General features: G+C 39.2%; 1 protein-coding gene across 1 annotated transcript in view; it reads left to right on the top strand.

Moving 5' to 3' along the window:
• LOC126195041 (odorant receptor Or2-like) overlaps positions 1–16,912 on the top strand; it is a 175,572-nt gene extending 158,660 nt beyond the window's left edge. The window contains exon 5 of the mRNA XM_049933484.1: positions 16,806–16,912. Within this exon, the coding sequence (XP_049789441.1) occupies positions 16,806–16,862 (57 nt within the window). The 3' untranslated portion in view covers positions 16,863–16,912. The remainder of the gene's footprint in view (positions 1–16,805) is intronic.
• The last annotated feature ends 8,258 nt before the right edge of the window (positions 16,913–25,170 follow it).

Raw genomic sequence — 25,170 nt, 5'->3', positions numbered from 1 at the left:
CCTCGTGATGACTGGGTGTTGTGTGATGTCCTTACGTTAGTTACGTTTAAGTAGTTGTAAGTTGTAGGGGACTGATGACCATAGATGTTAAGTCCTATAGTGCTCAGAGCCATTTTGTACTGAGACATAAATGTTAAGAAAGAAATTCGATACGTTGCGTCGTTTCCGAGTTATTTGGCAATGAAGTTAGTCAATCAGATCGTCGCGCGCGTAAATTCAAGTTTCAGCTAACGAGAGACAGCACTCGTTGTGCAACACTGCCCCTGGCTGGTCGCTTGAATACGAGCGCGCGACGCCCCGATTCGCTACGTTCTATGCTAAATAATTCGGAAACGGAGCAACGTATGGAATTTCTTTCTTAACTTTTATATCTCAAAAATGGCTCTGAGCACTATGGGACTTAACAGCTATGGTCATCAGTCCCCTAGAACTTAGAACTACTTAAACCTAACTAACCTAAGGACAGCACACAACACCCAGCCATCACGAGGCAGAGAAAATCCCTGACCCCGCCGGGAATCGAACCCGGGAACCCGGGCGTGGGAAGCGAGAACGCTACCGCACGACCACGAGATGCGGGCTTATATCTCAGTACAACCTGCCCTGTAACATCTCTACAAGCATTTCATACATTTTCTGACCACCCTGTAGAGTCAGATTGCAATATAGTAGTGTTGTAGATTTGGCTGAAGATTAAAAGAGATTATTCAGGAATAATCAATATTCAGAGAAGTGGGATACACAAGTAGTAAGGAATGACGAGATACGAGTACAGTTCGCTAAGGCTATAGATACAGCAATAAGGAATAGGTTAGTGGGCAGTACTGTTGAAGAGGAATGGACATCTCTAAAAAGGACAATAAGATAAGCTGGAATGAAAAACATGGGTAGAAAGATGGTAACTGCAAAGAAACCACGGGTAACAGAAGAAATAGTTCAGTTAATTGAGGAAAGACGGAAGTACAAAAATGTTCACGGAAATTCAGGGATACCGAAATTCATGTGACTTACGAATAAAATAAATAGGAAGTGTACGGAAGCTAAGACACAATGCCTAGGTGAGAAACTGTGAAGAAATGGGAAAAGAAACGACTGTCGGAAGGACTGGCTAAATATATAGGAATGTCAAAACCACCTTCGGGGAAACTGAAAGCAAGGCACATATGGCATATATGGCGTTCAGATGTCTGTTCAGAGCGGAGGTTCGAGTCCTCCGTTGGATGTGTGTGTGTGTGTTTGTCCTTATGATAATTTAGGTTAAGTAGTGTGTAAGCTTAGGGACTGATTGCCTTAGCAGTTAAGTGCCATAAGATTTCACACACATTTGAACATTTTTTTGTCCGTTCAGATCTTGGAGGAAATCAAGGGCACGCCAATTCGCGTAGTGAAGGACTGCAATGCTGAGACCAAACTTCGAATAGAGCACGGTTTTGCTTGATTTAAACACAACAAACGAAACATAAAAATACCTAATAGGCGGACTGCCTTAGCAGTTTTGGTCTGTAATGCAATGGGCAGCCCAGCTGCCGCAGCCGCAATGTTGAGCAGCGAACTGACAACCAGCCATTACTTATCATCTGAGCGAGATGGACGTGGAATATGTTATGCCTACATTGTCGTTCCCCCATGAACCATGGACCTTGCCGTTGGTGGGAAGGCTTGCGTGCCTCAGCGATACAGATGGCCGTACCGTAGGTGCAACCACAACGGAGGGGTATCTGTTGAGAGGCCAGACAAACATGTGGTTCCTGAAGAGGGGCAGCAGCCTTTTCAGTAGTAGCAGGGGCAACAGTCTGGATGATTGACTGATCTGGCCTTGTAACATTAACCAAAACGGCCTTGCTGTGCTGGTACTGCGAACGGCTGAAAGCAAGGAGAAACTACAGCCTTAATTTTTCCCGAGGACATGCAGCTTTACTGTATGATTAAATGATGATGGCGTCCTCTTGGGTAAAATATTCCGGAGGTAAAATAGTCCCCCATTCGGATCTCCGGGCGGGGACTACTCAAGAGGACGTCGTTATCAGGAGAAAGAAAACTGGCATTCTACGGATCGGAGCGTGGAATGTCAGATCCCTTAATCGGGCAGGTAGGTTAGAAAATTTAAAAAGGGAAATGGATAGGTTAAAGTTAGATACAGTGGGAATTAGTGAAGTTCGGTGGCAGGAGGAACAAGACTTTTGGTCAGGTGATTACAGGGTTATAAATACAAAATCAAATAGGGGTAATGCAGGAGTAGGTTTAATAATGAATAAAAAATAGGAGTGCGGGTTAGCTACTACAAACAGCATAGTGAACGCATTATTGTGGCCAAGATAGACACAAAGCCCATGCCTACGACAGTAGTACAAGTTTATATGCCAACTACCTCTGCAGATGATGAAGAAATTGATGAAATGTATGACGAGATAAAAGAAATTATTCAGGTAGTGAAGGGAGACGAAAATTTAATAGTCATGGGTGACTGGAATTCGTCAGTAGGAAAAGGGAGTGCCGGCCGAAGTGGCCGTGCGGTTAAAGGCGCTGCAGTCTGGAACCGCAAGACCGCTACGGTCGCAGGTTCGAATCCTGCCTCGGGCATGGATGTTTGTGATGTCCTTAGGTTAGTTAGGTTTAACTAGTTCTAAGTTCTAGGGGACTAATGACCTCAGCAGTTGAGTCCCATAGTGCTCAGAGCCATTTGAACCATTTTTGAAAAGGGAGAGAAGGAAACATAGTAGGTGAATAAGGATTGGGGGGAATAAATGAAAGAGGAAGCCGCCTTGTAGAATTTTGCACAGAGCATAACTTAATCATAGCTAACACTTGGTTCAAGAATCATAAAAGAAGGTCGAATACCTGGAAGAATCCTGGAGATACTAATAGGTATCAGATAGATTATATAATGGTAAGACAGAGATTTAGGAACCAGGTTTTAAATTGTAAGACATTTCCAGGGGCAGATGTGGATTCTGACCACAATCTATTGGTTATGAACTGCAGATTGAAACTGAAGAAACTGCAAAAAGGTGGGAATTTAAGGAGATGGGACCTGGATAAACTGAAAGAACCAGAGGTTGTACAGAGTTTCAGGGAGAGCATAAGGGAACAATTGACAGGAATGGGGGAAAGAAATACAGTAGAAGAAGAATGGGTAGCTCTCAGGGATGAAGTAGTGAAGGCAGCAGAGGATCAAGTAGGTAAAAAGACGAGGGCTAATAGAAATCCTTGGGTAACAGAAGAAATATTGAATTTAATTGATGAAAGGAGAAAATATAAAAATGCAGTAAATGAAGCAGGCAAAAGGGAATACAAACGTCTCAAAAATGAGATCGACAGAAAGTGCAAAATGGCTAAGCAGGGATGGCTAGAGGACAAATGTAAGGATGTAGAGGCTTGTCTCACTAGGTGTAAGATAGATACTACCTACAGGAAAATTAAAGAGACCTTTGGACAGAAGAGAACCACTTGTATGAATATCAAGAGCTCAGATGGCAACCCAGTTCTAAGCAAAGAAGGGAAGGCAGAAAGGGGGAAGGAGTATATAGAGGGTTTATACAAGAGCGATGTACTTGAGGACAGTATTATGGAAATAGAAGAGGATGTAGATGAAGATGAAATGCGAGATAAGATATTGCGTGAAGAGTTTGGCAGAGCACTGAAAGACCTGAGTCGAAACAAGGCCCCGGGAGTAGACAACATTCCATTAGAACTACTGATGGCCTTGGGAGAGCCAGTCATGACAAAACTCTACCATCTGGTGAGCAAGATGTATGATACAGGCGAAATACCCACAGACTTCAAGAAGAATATAATAATTCCAATACCAAAGAAAGCAGGTGTTGACAGATGTGAAAATACCGAACTATCTGTTTAATAAATCACAGCTGCAAAATACTAACGCGAATTCTTTACAGACGAATGGAAAAACTGGTGGAAGCGGACCTCGGGGAAGATCAGTTTCGATTCCGTAGAAATGTTGGAACACGTGAGGCAATACTAACCTTACGACTTATCTTAGAAGAAAGATTAAGAAAAGGCAAACCTACGTTTCTAGCATTTGTAGACTTAGAGAAAGCTTTTGACAACGTTAACTGGAATACTCTCTTTCAAATTCTGAAGGTGGCAGGGGTAAAATACAGGGAGCGAAAGTCTATTTACAATTTGTACAGAAACCAGATGGCAGTTATAAGAGTCGAGGGGCATGAAAGGGAAGCAGTGGTTGGGAAAGGAGTGAGACAGGGTTGTAGCCTCTCCCCGATGTTATTCAATCTGTATATTGAGCAAGCAGTAAAGGAAACAAAAGAAAAATTCGGAGTAGGTATTAAAATTCATGGAGAAGAAATAAAAACTTTGAGGTTCGCCGATGACATTGTAATTCTGTCAGAGACAGCAAAGGACTTGGAAGAGCAGTTGAACGGAATGGACAGTGTCTTGAAAGGAGGATATAAGATGAACATCAACAAAAGCAAAACGAGGATAATGGAATGTAGTCAAATTAAATCGGGTGATGCTGAGGGGATTAGATTAGGAAATGAGACACTTAAAGTAGTAAAAGAGTTTTGCTATTTAGGGAGTAAAATAACTGATGATGGTCGAAGTAGAGAGGATATAAAATGTAGACTGGCAATGGCAAGGAAACCGTTTCTGAAGAAGAGAAATTTGTTAACATCGAGTATAGATTTAAGTGTCAGGAAGTCGTTTCTGAAAGTATTTGTATGGAGTGTAGCCATGTATGGAAGTGAAACATGGACGATAACCAGTTTGGACAAGAAGAGAATAGAAGCTTTCGAAATATGGTGCTACAGAAGAATGCTGAAGATAAGGTGGGGCCCGCATCTCGTGGTCGTGCGGTAGCGTTCTCGTTTCCCACGCCCGGGTTCCCGGGTTCGATTCCCGGCGGGGTCAGGGATTTTCTCTGCCTCGTGATGGCTGGGTGTTGTGTGATGTCCTTAGGTTAGTTAGGTTTAAGTAGTTCTAAGTTCTAGGGGACTGATGACCATAGCTGTTAAGTCCCATAGTGCTCAGAGCCATTTGAACCATTTTTGATAAGGTGGGTAGATCACGTAACTAATGAGGAGGTATTGAATAGGATTGGGGAGAAGAGAAGTTTGTGGCACAACTTGACTAGAAGAAGGGATCGGTTGGTAGGACATGTTTTGAGGCATCAAGGGATCAAAAATTTAGCATTGGAGGGCAGCGTGGAGGGTAAAAATCGTAGAGGGAGACCAAGAGATCAATACACTACGCAGATTCAGAAGGGTGTAGGTTGCAGTAGGTACTGGGAGATGAAGAAGCTTGCACAGGATAGAGTAGCATGGAGAGCTGCCTCAAACCAGTCTCAGGACTGAAGACCACAACAACCACAACAACAACAACATTGTCCTAACAAACGCACAGCCACATTATTCAAGGCCACGCTACTATAATGCAGATTCCAAGTTCACTTACATACAATAGATTATGGTGGATACGGAAAATATGTGACTCGTCTGTTTTCCGGCAATAATTTTGCTTGAAAACTCATTTAATAGTCATTTCCAAATATTAGAGAAAATCCCCAAATCAAACAATGGAGTACAGACGCTGCACGATATGTCAGAGACGAGACATTTGGTGTATGTAAAAATTTAATGCGTCATTATGGAAGAAGGAATTTAGAAAACAACGAAAGAATATTTTACTACCTACTGTCTCGGACTAGGTGGCTTACAGAATGCACGTTCAGCTCTTTGGAAAATAAATGGTTCAAAAATGTTCAAATGTGTGTGAAATCTTATGGGACTTAACTGCTAAGGTCATCAGTCCTTAAGCTTACACATTACTTAACCTAAATTATCCTAAGGACAAAAACACACATCCGTGCCCGAGGGAGGACTGGAACCTCCGCCGGGACCAGCCACACAGTCCGTGACTGCACCGTCTTAGACCGCACGGAAGTAAATGGAGTACTTTTCATCGCCCCATGGATGTTCGAGAAGATATTCACAATTGCCGTAATAAAATCATCCTGTGTTTTACAAAATTAGATACCAGAAATAGATGACTACAAACTACAAGCTGTCGAATGTCATCGCGAATTTAGTTTCAGGATACAAACAAGGTCTGCCTGCCTCGACAAGTGTATTAACACTGAATGCAGCAACATAATTTCTCCTCGTGATACATTGCTCACAACTGGCTGCGCAATACCTCTCTTAGATTACTTTCAATATCGGATATTCGCTGCTTAAGTTATAAATAATATATTGGCGAATAAATTTGTGTGAATTATCTACTTATTCGAATAATTATCTAGATAGAATTTTTTTGTTTATTATTAAAAGCAGTCTTGATCACGATTCATTTATCAAGGTGGCCCGTTTCGACCACTTCTGGGGTCGTCTTCAGACCTTCAAGTTGTATACAAAGCTATAATTAGACGGCTACACACATTAAAGAAAATACATAAAGCTATAAAGCAATAAAACGATGAATTACCATTGAGTATACAACTTGTAGGTCTGAAGATGACCACAGCAGTGGTGGAAACCGGTCACCTTGATAAATAAATCGTGATCTAGACTGTTTTTAATAGTAAATATTTTTAACAAATTGATCACTGCCACTCCCATAATTTATTCAAAAGATTTTTTTTTAATTATACCCGTCACCTCTGAGCGGTGCACCTTCCACTTCCTTTCTCTTTCCATCTATATGGTCAACCACAACGAGTCCTTCATAGGTCATTTCTGGATTTACTAATGAAGACCAATGTTGTAGCACGACTGATGTCCTTGATACGCACAAACATAGTTGACGGTTATCTGTTTTCATGCTCCTAAACATGAATTTTTTTAATCTGTTATGTTCAAGATGTGTCTGAATGTAACTGTTATTTTTAGCAACTGACTAAAAGCAAGGATTATTTCATAAGCTATTCTGTCATGACTTTCAATAAATTAAGTATTCCATTATCAGTTTAATTTTCGTTCAACTATGATCAGACACTTTCTCTTTAGAAAACGTGTAAAGTCGGTGGCTAAAAATAAATTTTAATTATAAATACATTTGTCTACTTGCTGCTCCCAGTAGTGCCCTTACGTTGTGACGAAGCTGTGCAGAGTCAATTAGAACACCGCAGCCTCTTGGCGAACCCTGCGTGTGAGAGTCCGGCTGCTTAGCTGGGTGGTAACGTGACGACTCCCATGCAAGCGGGTCCGAGTTCGAATGCCGGCCAGGTTGGAGATATTCTCCGGTCGGGGACTGGGGGATGCGATGTCCTTATCATCAATTCATCGTCATCATCGGCGTGCAAGTCACCCAATGTCGCGTCAACCGAAATAAGACTTGGACTTGGTGGCCGAACTTCCCCGGATGGGGCCTTCCGGCCAACAATGCCATGGGCTCGTTTCCATTTCCTCGTGTGAGTAGCATTCGTCTGCCTCACTCACTACGCACGCGCACGTCGAAGCATGTGGGTGCCACTTTACTGACTCGGTATCACGCGGCGCTCACTTACACAGTGAAGGGCAACAGCCGAGTGGTCTTGTAATGCGGGTGGTGGAAACATAGTCTCTGCTTATCCAGCTTCGACACAAAGTAGCGCCACTAAAGGGCCTGGCATGTATTCAGATGTATTTAGAATTAGAATTTCTTTTTAGCTGTCGATTTTTCATATTTTCTATGAAGAAGGTGTGTTGTACACCTGTGATTGACCAGGTATTACCACAGTATAACGATAGTTAAAGTGATAACTGAATACTGAATGTTATTGAATGTCATTGTTTCAGTTGTGGATCTGTATATGCATTAATGCCTACTTTCAGTCAGCTGCTAAAATCGCACTGACGTTTAGATACATTTTATAAAGAACAAATTAAAGAGAAGTACGTTGAGTGAGAACAGACTGTAATTGTCAATTTCGTTTGTAGTTAACTAGAAAAATTCAGTCCAGCCTCACCATAGGCTTTCGTGAGTACGCCGAGCAAGTGATCTAGTAGGACTCGTTACCTTTGATGATATGAGCAGAAAGAGAACTCAAATGTCAGATTTTGGGGATAATAGATGGGCATTATTCGAATATGTTTTTATCTGAATAACTATTAAAATGAGCAAATCATTTAAACAAGTTTATTCGTCAATAAATTATCTGTAAATTAAGTAACAAATAGCATACAGTGCTACCTATTTTCTTTGTCTACTTCTTGTACAGATATGGTATTTGTTTCCTGGGCTCAGTGCAGTTTCTTTCCGGCGGGGTCAGGGATTTTCACCCGCCTCGAGATGATTGGGTGTTCGTGTTGTCCTCATCATTTCATCATCATTCATGAAAGTGGCGAGATTGGACTGAGCAACGGTTGGGGAATTGTACGGGCCCGGATAAACGCGCAGTTGAGCGCCCCACAAACAAAATGTCATCATCATCATCATCAGTGCAGTTTCTGTTTTATAAATAAGTTGTTAATGCTTTGTCGAGAAATGTGTCTCTGCAGCTCATTGGCTTAAGTTCCAGACTACAAAACATAGGTTTATGGTTACTTGTCCGATTGGTCCTACGATTTTCTCGGTTCTTATACCTTCTTTCACCTATAGCTATGACAATAATGCCAAACCAAGTTGTACCGTATTTCGGAGTGTGTGTTGAAATGTAGACCACCCTCCAACTGGCTGTTTCCGTTGAGAGGCGAGAGGAAGTCAAGGGCGCATCACGATGCCTAGTAAAGCTCTGCAGTGCTGAAACCATCCTTCAAGCTAAGCACAGCTTTCCTTGATTTACATTGAAAGAAATGAAACATAAAAATACTTACAGGCGGGCGGCGTCAGCAGTTTTGGCTATAATGCACTAGACAGTCGCAGTGTTAAGCAGCCATTTTAATCTGCCAGCCTACGATGAGTCGTGACGCAGCATCTGAGCGAGATGGATGTGGAATACGTTATGCCTTTCTTCTCGTAACAAACGTCGTTTAATGTAATGATAAATTAGTTTTTTGTCGTTTTACTTGCTTTATGCGCTGCGGATTATAAGTACACTTACATATATGTTGGAGCATACGGTAATTATAGTGACTCGTCTATTTTTATGCAGTCAATTTTGCATGAAAATCTCAGTAGTAAGAATTAACAAATATTGGAGGATCTCCCCATATGAAGAAAGGGAGTACCGATGCCATGCGTCATTGACCAAGAAGCGATATTTGGTATATGTGAAAATTTAATGGGCACAAATGGAGGAAGTACTTCAAGAAACAATAAAAGAACATTTGAAAACTGGCTGTCTTGGACTAAGTGGTTTGTAGAATAAACCCTGGGAACATCTTGAAACTTCCTAGCTGGTTAACACTGTGTACCGAATCAAAACTCGAATTCGGGAGCTTTGCCATCCACGGACAGGTGCTCCACCGACTGAGCTACCCAGGCACGGCTCGCAGCTTTACTTCCGCCAGTACCTCCTCGCCCATCTTAAGAACTTCACAGAAGCTCTCCTGCGAAACTTGCAAGAATAGCGTTTGCGGGAGAAATAATATTGCGAACAACTGGCTAAGCCGCAGTGGGAAGGGGGAGGGGGTGAGTGATGTTCCCAGAATGAAATTTTTTTCTTTCGCTCTGCAGTCAAGTGTGCGCTGATATGAAACTTCCTGGAAGATTAAAACTGTTTGCCGGACCGAGTCTCGAACTCGAGACCTTTGCCTTTCGTGGTGAATTGCTCTAGCGACTGAGTTAGCAAAGCACAACTCACAACCCGTCCCCATCTTGTCTGAAAGCGACAGTAAGAGTTGCATTGTTCCCTGCCAATCGTAGAGTATGATTGACTCAGATAAAAGTTGCCTCCCCCCCCTGCCAACCAAAGCAGTATTTGTTGCAGTAGTTAATCACGCTTCTCAGCTGCATTGTCATCACATATACACCAAATATTTGGCTTCACTCCTTCAGATGGTTGGAGTCCGCACCTTTCGTGAAAGTCTTGAATGTCATACTGTTAGTGCTGAAAGTAACCCACGTAATAGTTGGCACTTGGGTTGAAATAATGTTTCTTTTTTTAAATTCACATAAATTTTCGAAATGAAATCTCTCTGGATGCATTCCCAAGGGCATGCGGACATTGCTCTTGCCAAAGTTCAATACAAACATCATTATCGATTGCATACTGTCAGGCAGTATTGAACTATTCTTCTTATTCTGTTTTTCGACAGTATTCTTAGATTATCAGCTGGAACAAAGTCCTTGTCAAGAGAATCTTTTGCCTATCCATTCATGCACAGGACTGCATAACTTCATCTTCATAAAAGAGGTCTTACAAAGATACAAATGAGTTACAGAGATGTCTTCATTTATTTCTTTAAACTATTAGATATAATCAGGTATATACACATAATCAAATAAGACGGCTAATCTGTTCCTACATCTAGAGTGCTAAGGTCTAGGCGCTTCAGTCTGGAACCGCGAGACGGCTACGGTCGCAGGTTCGAATCCTGCCTCGGGCATGGATGTGTGTGATGTCCTTAGGTTGATTAGGTTTAAGTAGTTCTAAGTTCTATGGGACTAATGACCTCCGATGATAAGTCTCATATTGCTCAGAGCCATTTTAACCATTTTCTTTGCTACAGTCTTACAAACTGCCATGTATTTACATGCATTGAAATACAGGTTTTTTTCAGTGAGATTTGGTGTTTCTTGACACAGTGCTAATAAATTGCTCCTTAGATTTTGATAACATCGATATATATGTAATTGCCCACTCAATCTTTGATAGAGTGTGTACTGTGAGTGTGTTCTCCTGCATGTGACTTGTTTCTATTTCACTAAACAGTTTGTTCATGGGAATTCAGCTGCATTGATCTTATGACCACCTAGAAACAATGTAGGTGTCTGAATATATTGAGCAAAGAAGTCCACAATAGCCATTGAGTTATCCTTTAATTGGCACGACTGTGTACAGGATAATAACACTTTACAATATGAAGAGCTTTCAAACATCTCATCTGGCTAGAATTCATGGTCGGACACCATCTGAACGCTAACGTGTTTACTTTGGCTAGAATTTAGAGAAAATGATATGTGTTTCGTTTGTGGCATTTTCATCAGCAGTCACGCTAACACGTTACCGGGATATTAAAAAAAAAAAAGGAGTTGACCCGTGATCACACTACACGCACTCACTCTCTCTCTCTCTCTCTCTCTCTCTCTCTCTCTCTCTCTCTCTCACACACACACACAGGCATGCAAACTCATGTTGACTGTCCTGATGCGAGCGCTTCATAGTCGAGATGTTAACTCTTCGATCACTTATTACTAACTGAAATGGTTCTATATTGCCAATATACAGGGTGGTCCATTGATCGTGACTGGACCAAATATCTCACGAAATAAGCGACAAACGAGAAAACTACAAAGAACGAAACCTTTCTAGCTTGAAGGGGGAAACCAGATGGCGCGATGGTTGGACCGCTAGATGGCACTGCCAAACGTCAAGTGGATATCAACTGCGTTTCTTCTTAAATAGGAACTCCCATTTCTTATTACATATTCGTGTAGTTCGTAAAGAAATATGAATGTTTTAGTTGGACTACTTTTTTCGCTTTTTGATAGATGGCTCTGTAAAAGTCACAAACATATGGCTCACAATTTTATACGAACGGTTGGTAACAGATAGGTTTTTTAATTAAAATACAGAACGTAGGTACGTTTGAATATTTTATTTCGGTTGTTCCAATGTGATACATATACCTTTGTGAACTTATCATTTCTGAGAACTCATGCTGTTACAGCGTGATTATCTGTAAATACCACATTAATGCAATAAATGCTCAAAATGATGTCCGTTAACCTCATTGCATTTGGCAATACGTGTAACGACTTTCCTCTCAACAGCGAGTAGCTCGCCTTCCGTAATGTTCACACATGCATTGACAATGCGCTGACGCATGTTGTTAGGCGTTGTCGGTCGATCACTATAGCAAATATCCTTCAACTTTCCCCACAGAAAGATATCCGGGGACGTCAGATCCGGTGAACGTGCGGGCCATGGTATGTATGGTGCTTCGACGACCAATCCAAATGTCATGCAACACGCTATTCAATACCGCTGCAACCGCACGCGAGCTATGTGCCGGACGTCCATCATGTTCGAAGTACATCGCTATTCTGTCATGCAGTGAAACATCTTGTAGTAACATCGGTAGAGCATTACGTAGGAAATCAGCATACATTGCACCATTGAAATTGCTATCGATAAAATGGGGGCCTATTATCCATCCTCCCATAATGCCGCACCATACATTAAGCCGCCAAGGTCGCTGATGTTCCACTTGTCGCAGCCATCATGGATTTTCCGTTGCCCAATAGTGCATATTATGCCGCTTTACGGTCCCGCTGTTGGTGAATGATGCTTCGTCACTAAATAGAACACGTGCAGAAAATCAGTCATCGTCCCGTAATTTCTCTTTTGCCCAGTGGCAGAACTGTACACGACGTTCAGAGTCATCGCCATGCAATTCCTGGTGCAAGGAATATGGTACGGGTGCAATCGATGTTAATGTAGCATTCTCAACACCGACGTTTTTGAGATTCCCGGTTCTCGCGCAATTTGTCTGCTACTGATGTGCAGATTAGCGTGACAGCATCTAAAACACCTACTTTGGCATCATCATTTGTTGCAGTTCGTGGTTGACGTTTCAAATGTGGCTGAACGCTTCCTGTTTCCTTAAATAACGTAACTATCCGGCGGACGGTCCGGACACTTGGATAATATCGTCCAGGATACAGAGCAGCATACATAGCACACGCCCGTTGTGCATTTTGATAACAATAGCCATACATCGATATCGACCTTTTCCGCAATTGGTAAACGGTCCATTTTAACAAGGGTAATTTATCACGAAGCAAATACCGTCCGAACTGGCCGAATGTTACGTGATACCACGTACTTACACGTTTGTGACTATTACAGCGCCATCTATCACAAAGCGAAAAGAGTGGTCCCACTAAAACATTTATATTTCTTTACGTACTACACGAACATGTAATAAAAATGGGGGTTCCTACTTAAATAAACGCAGCTGATATCTGTTTGACCTATGGCAGCGCCATCTAGCGGACCAACCATAGCGCCATCTCGTTTTCCCCTTCAAGCTGGACTAGTTTGGTTGTTTGTAGTTTTTTCGTTTGATGCTTATTTCGTGATATATTTGGCCCAGTCACCGTAAATGGACCACCCTGTATATAACTGTAGTATATTTGTTTTGCAAAGTGAGTAACTCCTTAAAAATATGTGTGTGCTCAATATGTTACAGCTATTAATTGCATGTACTGTTTCAATCCTTGCTTAGAACCTATTACTACTGTTACTGCTGAATGCACCACACTGACCACCAGTCTTTATAGCTCATTTTACTAGTATGTGCTTATTGTTACCACACCTGTAGGTTTTGTAAGTACACTAGTGTCTGAAAGTGTGGTGATGGACTTGTCTTTGTTGGTTTTGTGTGAATCTCTGGGAAAACGCTGGAGTTGGAACGAATCCGAAAACCCACTAAAGTTCCTATGACATTCATAGAGAGTTAATAATGAGGAAAATGTGATAGTGCGTTGTGAACAGCGACCATACTGAGAGTCGGGGACAAGAGGTCAGCAATGGAATGTGAAACAGGATCAGACACATCCACAGAGGTTTCAGCCTGTGGGGTAGAAAATATTTTAGCATTCTTATATTAGATATAAATTGAATGGCATCACAGTGATTCTGTTAGTTGGAATGTGCTATAAATAACAGTAAAACTAAATAAACGATGTGTTTGTCCACTCCTAAAATGGAAAGATACAAATGCCTTGCAAATCTTGACAGAACGGTAACAGGAATCTTAGTAGCTCACACATACTTCTGGTTTGTGATGTGCATGCACTCTGTCAGTATGGTGCAGGTCTGTATGTCAGGCAGTGCCAGGCAGCAGTCGGCAACATACCTCAGAAACGGACAATCATCACTGTGATTTCACATGGATGGAGTGCTGTGTTGGGGGTATGCAGCAAAAGTGGCCACACAGTCAGCTGTCAGTGTGCAGATATGTCTGTCACTGTCCAGGCACGGTGAGGCATTTAGCCTAACTGATTGACTCCTCAGCGCCTTTGACGGATGAAGGATCTTGTAGCATCTGTTAGCTCTGCAACCAGACACAGCCTAAGTGAGATGCAGTCTGTCATGTGGGTTGTGGGGGTGGCGGTGTGCTCTGCTCTGAATTCTTTTAAGTAAAAACACTATCTTGCCAATTCTATTCAAGTGATGGTGACAATTCTTTAAACAGCATCAGTGGACTGGTCCCTGGGATGGGGCAAACAAGTGGATTGGAACTTAGAATAACTGGGTACTTTAATGATCCACCATTGTAAACTTAATACAGAATTCTGTACTTGACACTACTGTCCTGTACCATCAAATGGCTGCACTAATGTCTGTCATCTTGGGTTCCCTACCAAGCCAGTTTACCTAAGGCTTGGCATCTTGGACTGTGGCATCATAGGGCTGGGGAAAACAAGGAGATCTGAAAACCATACAGCCAGCACTAAGGCCAGTCATCTAGGTTTGTGAAATCATGGATTTTATACGTGTGATAATATGCTAGGTGCACCATCTTGATTTGCCTTCTTGGATTCTGACGCCATAGGACTGTACAAAGATTCACCATAAATTTTTGAATTTCCCACCATTTTCATAAAGGGAAATTGGCCTAGGTCCACTGTGGTGTCATAGACTAAGATGGAAGATGTGGGTGTAGTGTGTACTCTGGGAATAATGACTCATTGCGGAGTCATGGAATTTCAGCAGAGGAAACTTCTGGAAAACTTGATCAGAACTGAAGGACAGGCTCGATTTTTAACTTTATTCCAGTATAATATATCAAAGACGAAAATGAAGATGCATATATTTTATTCATGTATGTATTTAACAGGGGAAAATCTGTTACGTCTAACGAGTCATTATACATATTTTACGTTTTAATCATTATGATAGGCACAAGTTACATCTAATATACATCAGAAAATACAATTACTCCAATGGAAAAATAGAAAAAATATTAACTACAGTTTACATATATGGCTAAACGCCGGACTGCAGGAGCAGAGACAATTTACAGGGAGTTATTTTTAAACTGTGAGGGCCAGCAGAAGCGGATATGTGAGCTGAGATAGAAAAGAGACAAAAATACGTATTTGATGGGACAGACTATAATGAAAACAGCGGAAAAGAAAGAGGCGTGACTGAGAAATGGAAAAAGAAAGAAGCGTTAATGACAGAGGATTTAAATATTTGCTTTACTGTTTGCCAAAGGAAATACTGTCAATGTACGTTACTTTTTGGGGAACTTTTATGAAGGTGAGAGGAGGAAGTGTTTCAGTGTCCTCTTAAAAGTAACAGAGCAATTAATTATTCTCAAAGTGCCCGGTAGCTTGTTAGAGAGACGGATGAAAGCATTTGTTTAAGAGTACGCAAGGTAGAGTCGATGACAGTCGATGTACGATATAATCTTTTTACCGACAGAGGGTAGATGGCGCTTTATTTTTTATTTTATTTTCTGTTTCAAGGAGAAGAGCATGTTGTTCCAGGTCTGGTCCATTGAAAAGTCCCGTTTCTTTCCAGCCAAACGACACAGCAGGCTGGGAGAGGGACAGGAGGAACCCCTATCGGGACTTATTGGGAATATATTGGGAGGTGACTTCCAGATCTGGTAGTCGCCTGCCAACAAAGGCAAACCAACAGAAAAGCTTGGTCACAACCAGAGGGCTAAGACTATTCTAATTACTTCTGGGACAATGTTATGAGTTATCCCAGACAAAAATCGAAGTTAGATCTATGTATGTGGTGTCTGAATTTGCGTCTATACAGTAACGGATTAAAAGTGATTGAAAACATGAGTACTGATTTACATGCTTCAGAAAGAGAAAAGTTTCTAAGCATGTAAAATTGCTGTATGTTACACATTAACGGCTTTTAATTTAGCCTTATTTAGTCGAAGTTAAATTTCTCAGGTACAGATGATATTAGATTTAACTTCATACAATAGGCACATATAAAACTGGTTTCCAGCTTAAGCGAATTTTGTTGGTGACTTTATATTAGGCACAGACAAATTCTTCGTCCTCATTCTGTAACTGTATAAAAGTTTAAAAATTCCTATAGTTTGAGATGCTAATGACTTAAAATTACTGGATGGGTACTGAGGTGGAGAAGGCTCCAAACGGACATCCTCATTTAAGATCTGAGCAAAATGAAGTCAGGAAATTGCTGGAAGGGTTCTTCAAACAGTCTCCAGTCTGTTACCTCCGTTAATGTTTCGCGAATGGTTTCAGTAGTCCTTGTCCCGTAATTTATATGTCTCAGAGATGACGAACTGCGTTTGATATCCTGGTAGGTTTCGGGTACCGTCACAATACGAAATGATGATGGTTCTAACTGCGTTACACCGTTTCCGGCCGTCGCTAATATTTTAAGATGTGTTTAGGTTAATGTTTTGTCGAAATATGGTATGCATGAATATTTCATAATTATAGGTTAAGAGAAATTCGTGATAACAGTTAACAAAAATTGTAGCTCGAAGTAACAGTTATCGAGGTATGGTCTGAATTTAAGAACTTATATTGCTGTTTCCAGAGATATAGGTTTAGTTAATCTTTTGGGTGTAACATTTAATAGTGTAAAGATTGATTAAGATGTAGCTGCTAAATTTTTAGCTTCAACAATACGTAACACAGTAACGTTTGAGTTCTGGGTATGTAATATAATAAATAACTATTTCCTAATTAATTCAAATTACAAAATGTATTGTTTCTTACACATCTTGATTTTCTTACAGGTTTTAAATGTGTCTTATTCATTCTTCACAATTCTTCGTAATTTCAAGGATGATTAGAAGTGTCTGACGTCTGCCTGCAATGTTCCTGCGGCTAAGTTAATTTCCTACCAGGCTGTAGGATTACAACAAAACATTTGTATTAAGAATTACACTGATCAATAAAGTGGTACTACAAACGCTTCATTTTATTAAACTAAATTAGTCAGACAAGCGTGGACCCAATCTCCCTTCTTCCCTCTCTCTCATACATACATTCAAAATCAGCGGCATAACAAACACAAGACCAACGATGAACAAATGACCAGAAGTGTCTGCTCAGATCACATTTCGCCACATATTTTGTGTAAGTGCATGTGAGGTGAGGTAGTCAGCGGAAATGAGTGAAACACTGAGTGTAAACAATCCACTAAATATCAGTTGATTGAGACACCAACCAAGTATACGAATTACGACGAAAAATGTAAGTACAGAAACGTACATAGCCTCTACCATCGAAACAGCTCTCCAAAAATAAGCAATAATTTTCTTCGTGGCAAGTTTACAGATGACATGCTGCCAAAAAACGATGAAAACCAGCACTAAAATCGATGTATAATAATAGAATTCTGTTAGCAATGTAATTTTAAGGCGAGTGTCTAAACCAAACGAAGCAAATTGCAAATATTTTATTTCTTAGGGCTACAGTTAAATTGTTACAAATGGGATACAGTACTTTACAGAAATAAAAATTAGACCCACAGAAGATGACACACTGGCGTCGAAACATGTCTGGGTAAATTTAAAAATAAACTAATTGTGTTTGCATAAGGCTAATTTCCAAAACAACCCAATGTTTAAATCGCAAACACAGAAGAACTAAAAGAGGAACTTCAAACCTTAGTAAAATAAGTAGCACTCGGTAAGTCAAAGTAATGATATTCAGTATCGAGTAGACTCACTTTTGGCAGCAGTAGATGTGGTATCAATGACAACTCAATAAATTATATATTAAGTACTGCTTAGTACAGTAATGAGCGCAATGAATAGTGTCTTTACAGCTCTCGCATTTGTAACATGTTTTGTTGTCAACATCAGCATGCTTGTATATGTTTACATTGCAGACAAGTAACCAAATGTATGTTTCATGACCATCTCTGTGCATAAGGAAGAGAAGGAGAATAGTATAAAGAGAAAATGGGACATAAAGAGGCATTAAATGCTTTTAAGATTGTAAATTATAACAGAAGTGGATATTAATACAATACCCTAAACCCATGCAGGTAATAGCAGAACCATCAATAAATAAGTGAGAAATTATGTTAATAGTTCATTCTTTAACAATATGGCACATAGAGCATGTTTTAGACTCACAGTTTAGCAATTCCAGTAGTAAGCAAGTAATAAATACATTTACTGGTAGTGACTGTCCACAGTACAGGAGTGGTTATGTATAAAATAACAGTGGCTGTGGTGGTAAGTAACTTAACGTAAATATGCAATAATTATAGAAAATAGCACATGAAGATTGATAGCAATAAATGACAAGACACATAGATCACAATTAATCAATCTATACGCTGTCAGAGCTCATAAGACTGATCAGTATAGTAGAATATCTCTATAGTACTTGAGATTTGAAAATGGTATTTGTTGCAAATATTGACTATACATAAGTAATATAACTCTTACAAGGAAGTGAAAATAAAATAATAATATCACATCTAAGGAATGCACATAACTACTGGGAAAAGTCCGACTAAGGCAAAGGAACGTTCAGTTTTATTGCAAAAGAAAATCATTATCGTCCATAGTCATCAAATTGGTCAGTCAAAGTTAAGTAGGACAAAAATGTGTGATGACAAGACTATTCAAAGCACATATATGAAAACGTTAAAGAAATAAGAATAACTTAACTAGAAGCATATAGTAACACCATAGATTGCAACACATGCAAAAGCAAAAAAAAGTGTGATGACAGATAGCTCATTGTACCTGTAAAGCGTGAGGAAATTATTATGTTTGAATTGTTAATGGCATAATAAATGCAAACAAAAGTAATGTCATTGCACGTATCTTGTAAAAGCGTCATTACTTCAGACAAATGCAGTGTGTATCAAGTGGAACTTGCATGACTACCAATCAAAAGTAAATCTTTTCTTTGTAATACAAGGAGTAATATATGTGTGTAAGAAGTAATGTCATGTAATTCTACAATAGTTAAAGAAGTGTATCTTTACCTCCATTAATCCATTAATGTTTTCATTAACATCAAGTTACCATAAAACATTTCTCATTATAACAGTGTGATCTCTGTCATCACTTTTCTTTACCTTATCATTCACATATAACCGTTATCAATAGTAGAGGGTCATTGTTTCTTACTTCAGAAAATATAACCATAATCAAATTGAAACTTATAACTAGCATACATAGAAAATTGTTAGTACTATATTGCTATAGTACTCATGTAGCATGCCGAAAAAGAATTGATTAGTGACAGCATATAAATGAGTTTGCAGTATACAGATGTTAGCCATAAGTTTATACTCTGTAATTTCCTGTAAAACCTGCGAGAAGAAAATTAGTTGATATATGACAAAGGATGACCTATGCTGTATTTGTTTCATTCATTTTCCATTAACGTGTTGCATATTCTCGATGCTTCAGAATGTATATATGTTTGCTTCTTACTTCTTTTTATTTTGCTTCACATGGAAACAAATTGTTCTGAAACAGTGAACGAGGATAATAGGTAGATAATAATTACAATATACATTAAACATATGAAATCTTGACTATGCATAAAAGGTGGCTATCTGTAAAACATGGTAGTGCATAAAATGGCGCAAAGTTACGAGACAAACAACAAATACATAGTACAAGTAGAGACAAAGTGCTAAAACTAGAGAAAAATGCAAAGGGAGTTATTATGTCACACTGTGACATTGTAATAACAAATATCGTCTCAATCAGGAAAAAGAAGTTTTCATTGGATAAAATGTTTTACATTTCTGATATCATGGTTTCTTCGTGACTTTTCCATATGCAAAGTTTCTCCATGAACAATATCTGGATGTGGAATATATCAAATTCTATATGAATTACTGCACAACAACTCGAACATGTTGCACTTATATTTGGATTTGTTGGAAAGATGATGGGTATGTAGTAGTATTTTTCGGCCGATTTTAAATTTGCGGAGATGACTTTCCTGATTCTGTTGTTTCTTTCTTCGTTCAGCTTGATGCTTAATATAGTTAATTGCAATGTCGACGATTTCATAGTGTCGTAGTCGGCGTGAAGCAGGAAATGCTACTAATTCCTTAATTTTGTTCAGCGGTTCAACATTGTTTAACACCACGTACGGTGACAAAAATGTAGAATCATTTCCAATGGAGTTAATAATTTCTTGAAATGTGTAGATGAATTAAGCCCAATCTATTGGTTTCTTGTGACATTGTAGACGACCAAGCTTACCAATTTCTTTCATAATGCGTCCAGATATGTTTGATAAAACATGGTAATTGGGTATTTATATAGGTGAAATCTTCCTAGCTTTCAGACTATGTGTCCATATATCTGATCTGAATTGCGGTCCATTATCAGAAATAACCTTCTGAATGTGACCAATAATCGGCAAGACATATTTGGAGAAGTTAGTTCTACTAGTACAAAAATGGGAATTAGTTCATAGATATGCACAGCGGCCATGTGACGTAATTTAATTGGTTTAATGGGATATAATGGAGCGAGATAAGAAGTCATCAATGATTTGCCTCGCTGACAAAACTTGCATGTTGCGAGTGAACCTCGCATACGCATTTCCATATTTGCAAAGTAATAATTCTGTCTGAGAATGAGAAAACGGTTTCGTGAACCATGCTGTGCATAACTTAATTGCGTGTACCGAATTAATTTCTCGCCTAAATCTTCAGGTATACATCAGCCCCAGTTGTCGCTGTGCGGATGTGTAGGTCGAAAGAGAATGTTGTTACACACTAAGTAGTGATGTCTGATTATTGAATTGGTCTTGTCATGACATAGCTACTTAATATTTTTCCTGATACTATCTACAGCACATTCTTTAGGAAATGTCTTTAAGAGATGAAGAAATAAACGTTTCAAGTGCTGCCACAGTTGTGAGAACGTTTATCGGCAAGCTGAAATTGAATGGAAAGGTGGTCAGCATAAACAGTGCTGTGTCTTCCATACAAATAATGTCTGAATTAACAAAGGCCCGAATTACAGATAAGGTTTCCCACTCTGTGATCGAATAGTTGTGTTCTGTAGCAGACAGAATGCACCTCACAAATGACATGCTTTTAATAACAATGATTCCATCTTCTTCTAGCTCTTGCAAAATGAACATGCTGACAGCTGTTTTGTAACTGTTATTGGCCATCGAAAAGTTCTTAGTGGGGTCAGAGTGAGATAGTATTGGTGCATTCCAGAGTACATGCTCAAGGTTCAAGAATTCTGAAAGACCTTGTTCATCTCATCTCCAAATAGCATTTTTGCCTGTTAAGTGACAATCTCGTTGTATTCAGTGCAGAATAATGAATGAGATGACAAAAATTTTATCAGTCCTAGGAAGCTACGACGTTGCTTTATAGAAGTAGGAATCGTAATATCTTGGATTGCTTTAAGTTTTTATGGATCTGTCACTAAGCTGTTGGCAGAAATGACATGACCTAGAAATTTAATAGAAGCTTTACGAAAGTGGGATATACTCAGATTAATTGTGAGGCTTGCCGAATAAATGTCTGAAGTAAAGCTGGAAGGGCAATGTTATGATCAGACTAAGTGAATTCTGTAGTTAAAATGTCATCAACATGCGTAGTTATACTGTCTATCTCATTAATCAGTATTACTGTGTTCATACCTCCTATGAATGTAGCGCAAGATATTCTCAAACCAAATGGTACTTTACAAAACTGATAGCAGTTGCCAAAACAGTGAAATGCCACGTATTTTCTACAGTTGGGGTGAAGTTCAATCTGCCATAAACCTACTTTTAGATCAAGTGATGAATAAGCAGATCTACTACGAAAGTCTTGCAAAAGTTAATCTGACGTCTGTGGTCGATCAGTTTCCATACTATAATGTCACTGAACGTCTGTGATTTGAGAACAAGGCATAATGAACCATCCTTTATAATAACAATGAGTAGTAAACTTATGTACTTACTATCAGCTGGTTCTAAAATTCCTTGGTCAAGCATGGCATGAAGTTCCTGTCAGATGTGTACTCTATAAATATATGGCTTAGGGTAATGATTAGATTGGAAATGATCGTGATGCTTCACCTGAAATTCATATAAGAACCCTGTCATAGTACCTGGAATGTTATCAAAGGTTCATGAATGCTGTATTAAAATCTCATGCAATTGTCGCCCCTCTTTGGCTTTCACTTACCATGTTGGTAATTCTTTGTTCAACATCGTATTCCATATCATGTGGCACATTATTGCAATGAAAATAAGTGTCAGTGTAAGAAGATGTATGTGAATGCATATTTTTGGTAACCAAAATAAGTTCAGTCCTATTGACGCTTTGTTCCTCAGATGATAAAACTTGGTGAAATTCCAAAGCAACCTGGTTGTAATTTTATTTAATATGAGGTACGAGTTTTGAAATCCAAAATAGCTTAATGTTTTGTCAGAAAGTCCTCATCTAACGTTACGTCAGTGGTTAGTAAGGGAACAATCCAATAATTAGAATAAAATATGTGACCATGTACAGAGAAAGGTAAAGATGTTTGAAGTCTTATGTCGCCGCCTTTGCTAGAAACTGCACCATGTACTTTCATTTTGCTCAGTGGAAACGTTGGATATGAATTATCGTGGTTCCACTTATTAAATGCAGCATCACATATCACAGTAACATGCCAACCTGAATCTATCACTGCAGTAAATTTATGTGTACCTATTTGTATTTCAGTGATGGGGTATGAAGATGGCCTCTCAGTTTGGTTCATTTCTTGTAAAAGCGTTTCTCCAGTATCGTCGAAAGTGATTACATTTTCATTTACGGTTTAGTGAGGAGCTAATTGCTGATTATCATTGCAGGCTAAAGCAACGGTGTTGTTCTGTAATCATGTAGTATTCGGAATTTGATTACTTACCGAAGATTGTTGTGGCATCTTAATTTTTTCAACATTTCTGATGTTGTCGTCATTGGGGTTTTGAGGTGGATTTAAACGTACGTCAGGTTCATTCAGAATAAGAGGAGGTTGTTGAAGAAATTGTCTTTGATTTAGGGAAAAATTGTTATTCCCGTAATCACGCTGAAAATTTTGATTGTGACCCCTTCATTGGTTGCTCTAATTAGTCTGATATGGAACATTTCTGGTTTCTATGCACGAAATTATTGCCTTGTGGTGTAGTATTATTGCTATGATGTTGCGTGTACATGATAGTTGGCGGCGAACCAATGAACTTGGGTTGACCTTGCTAAGAATATTGTGTTCCAGAATTTCCCACTTGCTGCTTTTGTTGGTGAAGTTGTTGTTGAAAATTCTAGTTGTTGCCACCAAACTGTTGGTACTGTTGTTGGTTTTGTAGATAATTATTATTAAAATTTTGAAGTTTGTGAAAAATATTCTGAAAGCTGTTTCCATTTGTGAATAACTGCAATTACTATGACACTGAGTTTTCAATTACAAAATATTTAAAGACAAACTGCCTATTAATCCACCTTTCACAATATTCTCTCATACTCTCTCTGTTTCTCCTATCATACCATGGAGCGGTCTTGGAAACCCCTATGACATCACTTTGTTTCTCTCTGGACCAATAATCTCCTGTAAAAGCTGATTCAACTTTCTCAAAAGATTCATATTTATTGGGTGCATCTGCCGCCCCCCCTTCCCCGCAATCTAAATTCTGACTTTGTAAACAAGTACTTGTTCTTATTAGCTTGTCTTTCTCTGTCCAATCTTCTGTGAACTGACTTATCAAAGTATTTACAAAGGACACGGGATGTATATTCCCTTTAGGATCACACACTATATTACTGAAACTACTATAATCTCTCACACGCACCACCACAGAAGCAGCTGTACAATTCCTGTCCTGTACTGATTTTTCAAGCGTCCCTGACATATTCTCAATCACAGAAGTGACCTGTTTAATCTCATTCACTTCTACTTTAGTGTTTTGCTTATGTTCCTCAAAAGTTTGATAGCAACACTGCTTTACCTCAGTCTTTCTTTGATCACATTATTCAGCTTGGGCTTCCACATTTTTTATCTGACCCATTTAGTTTTTCCTCCACCCTTTCCTCGAATTTCTTTTTTTTCTTTAAGCCGAATTCTGTTTCCTTAAATGCCTCTTTCAAATTATCCTTACACTTTTCTAAATCTTTTCCCATGTCGAATATGACTTGAGAAATTCTTCTTTCCAATCCCTCTTCAAACTTTGTTCGAACCTCTAGTCTAGGTTTTTGAGTTCCTCCCCCATTTCCTTTTGAGATTTAATAATAAGTTCTACTTTGTTGGCAACAGATTCTACAGTTTTATCAGTAGCTTCTATTTTTCCACCCAGTTCTTTGTTACCAGCTTCTATCCTTCCACTCATTTCTTTATTACCAGCTTCTATCTTTCCACCCATTTCTTTCACTTCTGCTAACGACCTAGCTAACGTATTTTCCATTCTTCCTTTCTGCTCTGCTTGCCCTTCGACACATGATTCCACTTTAATATGTGGTCCTTTACCCCCTTTTTCTGTAAAAAGTCCTGCGTCCTCCTTTTTATCTTGGTCATCTCCCCACATCTAGAAACTAGCTACACGTTCAGCCTATTATATGGCCATATTGTATTTGCTGTATAGACAAAACCACTAAACAAATAGTTCCTATTGACAAAATTTCGAAACATCAATACAAAGATTGCTGATTCGAACAGGCAGCATCCACATAACACTGTCCTGGCAGTACACAGTCGACATATGTGAAGGAAACGTTTCCTGGAGATATACTATGACCGTGAATTTGCAATCATAAAATATTTAAAGACAAACTGTATGAAGTAAATTAATGTTGTATAATCTCCCAATAATCCGTTTTACTTCCATAAACTTCAAAAGGAAACCACTACATGAGAAGTTTCCCAATCGTGTTGAAATTCTGATAATAAAACCCTTTGATATTGAAAACAGTAAAACACTCTAAAGTTAATTTGATAATTAGGGACACAGTATACTATAATTCTGCTTAACAGTAACAAACTCAGATAAACTCGCATCTAAACATGGATGAATGGAAATATGAGATTAAGTGGCATGTAAACATAGATTGTGTACTTTGACAGCTATTGACTCAAAGTTCCCTCCAATACCTAACTTAAACCAATGGCAAATAAGTTACTTCTTTGTACTTGGTCGGTGTAA

This window comes from Schistocerca nitens, chromosome 7 (genome assembly GCF_023898315.1).
Source record: "Schistocerca nitens isolate TAMUIC-IGC-003100 chromosome 7, iqSchNite1.1, whole genome shotgun sequence".
Taxonomy (NCBI): domain Eukaryota; kingdom Metazoa; phylum Arthropoda; class Insecta; order Orthoptera; family Acrididae; genus Schistocerca; species Schistocerca nitens.
Note: the sequence above shows the minus strand (reverse complement) of the source record. Positions and strands in the feature narration are given on the sequence as shown.